This window comes from Aplysia californica, unplaced genomic scaffold (genome assembly GCF_000002075.1).
Source record: "Aplysia californica isolate F4 #8 unplaced genomic scaffold, AplCal3.0 scaffold00137, whole genome shotgun sequence".
Classification (NCBI taxonomy): Eukaryota; Metazoa; Mollusca; class Gastropoda; order Aplysiida; family Aplysiidae; genus Aplysia; species Aplysia californica.
Window position 1 is genome coordinate 1,126,480 of NW_004797407.1, and position 1,775 is coordinate 1,128,254.

The following is a 1,775-nucleotide window of genomic DNA, read 5'->3' on the forward strand; positions in this document are numbered from 1 at the left end:
GTTGGAAGGGTTGTTGTTAAATTGAAGGTTCTGACATTTTATTTATTGTTATTGCAACTTGTATGATTATTACTTGTTTTGTTTTTTTGTTTGTTTGTTTTTTGTGTCTGTGTGTGAGTTTTATTGGTTAATGCTACTGTAGATGGAACTTTCGTTTCTGAAATAATAATGATTGTTGATGAGTTGTTGTTGTTTTTTGTTGGGTTGGGGTTTGTTGTTTTTTTAGGAGGTAAACATTTTAATCTGTTTGGTTTTTTGTTCTTTTTTGCTTTTGTAATGAGACCGTATAATATTACAGTTACTGATTTATTTATTTTTAGTTTAATGTCTTTGATATTGTTATTTTTGGAAGCTTTACAGCTGAGCCCAATCGACACAATTTAGATCCTTAAGGAGGTGGGCTACCACGATCATGCCTGTCGGGACCAATGCGGATTGAGTGACATACCATGTAAGATACGATAAAATACTTTCTCGTTCCTGTTGGGAATTGTCTGTGGTTTACAGGAAAGGTAAAAAAAGACAACAGCAAACAAACAAACGAATGTAGACATACAATTCAATTCGTATATTCTATTTTTTTAAACCAATATAAATATAAAAGTTTACAAGCTATCAGTTACACAACATCTCACATAAAATGTATCACAAACCAGAAGATAAACTAAAGCACTTCATTTTTTAAAAATCCGCAACGTCTGCCCTCTGAAATCGTACTCAGATTATTTTGAGGGAAGAATTGTCGAAGTCATAACAATAATAATTATGTATAATTTGTAATTCAAAAAGATGATACATGAGGAGTGCTAACATAATGATTTACTTATCGTAATCCACAGATGGAGATTGTGGCCAAAAATTGACATTAGGGTCAAATTTATAGATTTTCTATTTATGCCACATTCTTTAACTATAACCTGTCTTTTATTATTCCATACTTATAAATAGTAAGAACTTCACCTATAAGCGTGGTGTATCCATTACCATAAGGGTTGAAACAGAGAAGTAATCCAGTTTGTCAGCACGCTTCACATATGTGAGACATTGTGGTCAAATCTGACGCTCGTCAAAATAATGAAATCTGAGAAAAAAAGCATTTTTCCACCAGTTTGGTAGTTTTTATCGAAATTTTGCTTTTTGGCTCAACACCTTTTATGTTAATATGAAAACACATTTCCAGGTAAATTTTACTAAAACCTTGGGACAAAGACATAAAATATGTAATTTTCATTTTTCAAGGACTTTTAAGCTATTGAAGTTACCAAATTTTGGCGGCCATTTTCTTTTTAATGTAACCACTGAAACCAGGCTACCCCACCTTCTTCAATCGTAAATATCTCGAATTCTATTCAAGCTAGATGGATATCTATTTCATTGAAAGTAAGGAAAATAAATCAGCTTTCAGATGATACCAATATCATCTTACGCCCAAAAATTGCCGAGCGCCTGATTTAACTGCGCTGTGACACAAAATATTATTACAAAATTGTTCATTTCAGGCAGCGTTCTGGGAACTATCTCAGCTGATGACGACGACTCGGCCCGTGAGCAGAACAACGTGTTGGTCTACAGGTGTGTACCTGTATGATTGTATTTTCTCTCCTTTAATCGCTCCATCTTTCCAAAGATCGTTTGTTTTCTTTATCCGTTGTTCTACTTTCTCCTCTATAACCTATTTACCCTTCACCCCCCTTTCTTTTTCTCTCTGTCTCTGTTTCTGTCTCATTATTTATGTCTCTCTCTCACCTCTCTATCCCCCCTTCTCTCTCCCCCCC

At 34.2% G+C, this 1,775-nt stretch overlaps 1 protein-coding gene across 1 annotated transcript in view; it reads left to right on the plus strand.

The window, feature by feature from the left end:
* Positions 1-1,775, plus strand: part of LOC101854790 (cadherin-related family member 2) — a gene marked incomplete in the record, with an annotated part of 31,674 nt that overhangs the window by 19,239 nt on the left and 10,660 nt on the right. Inside the window, 1 exon segment of the mRNA XM_035969328.1 lies at positions 1,500-1,572. Coding sequence (XP_035825221.1) covers positions 1,500-1,572 — 73 coding nt within the window.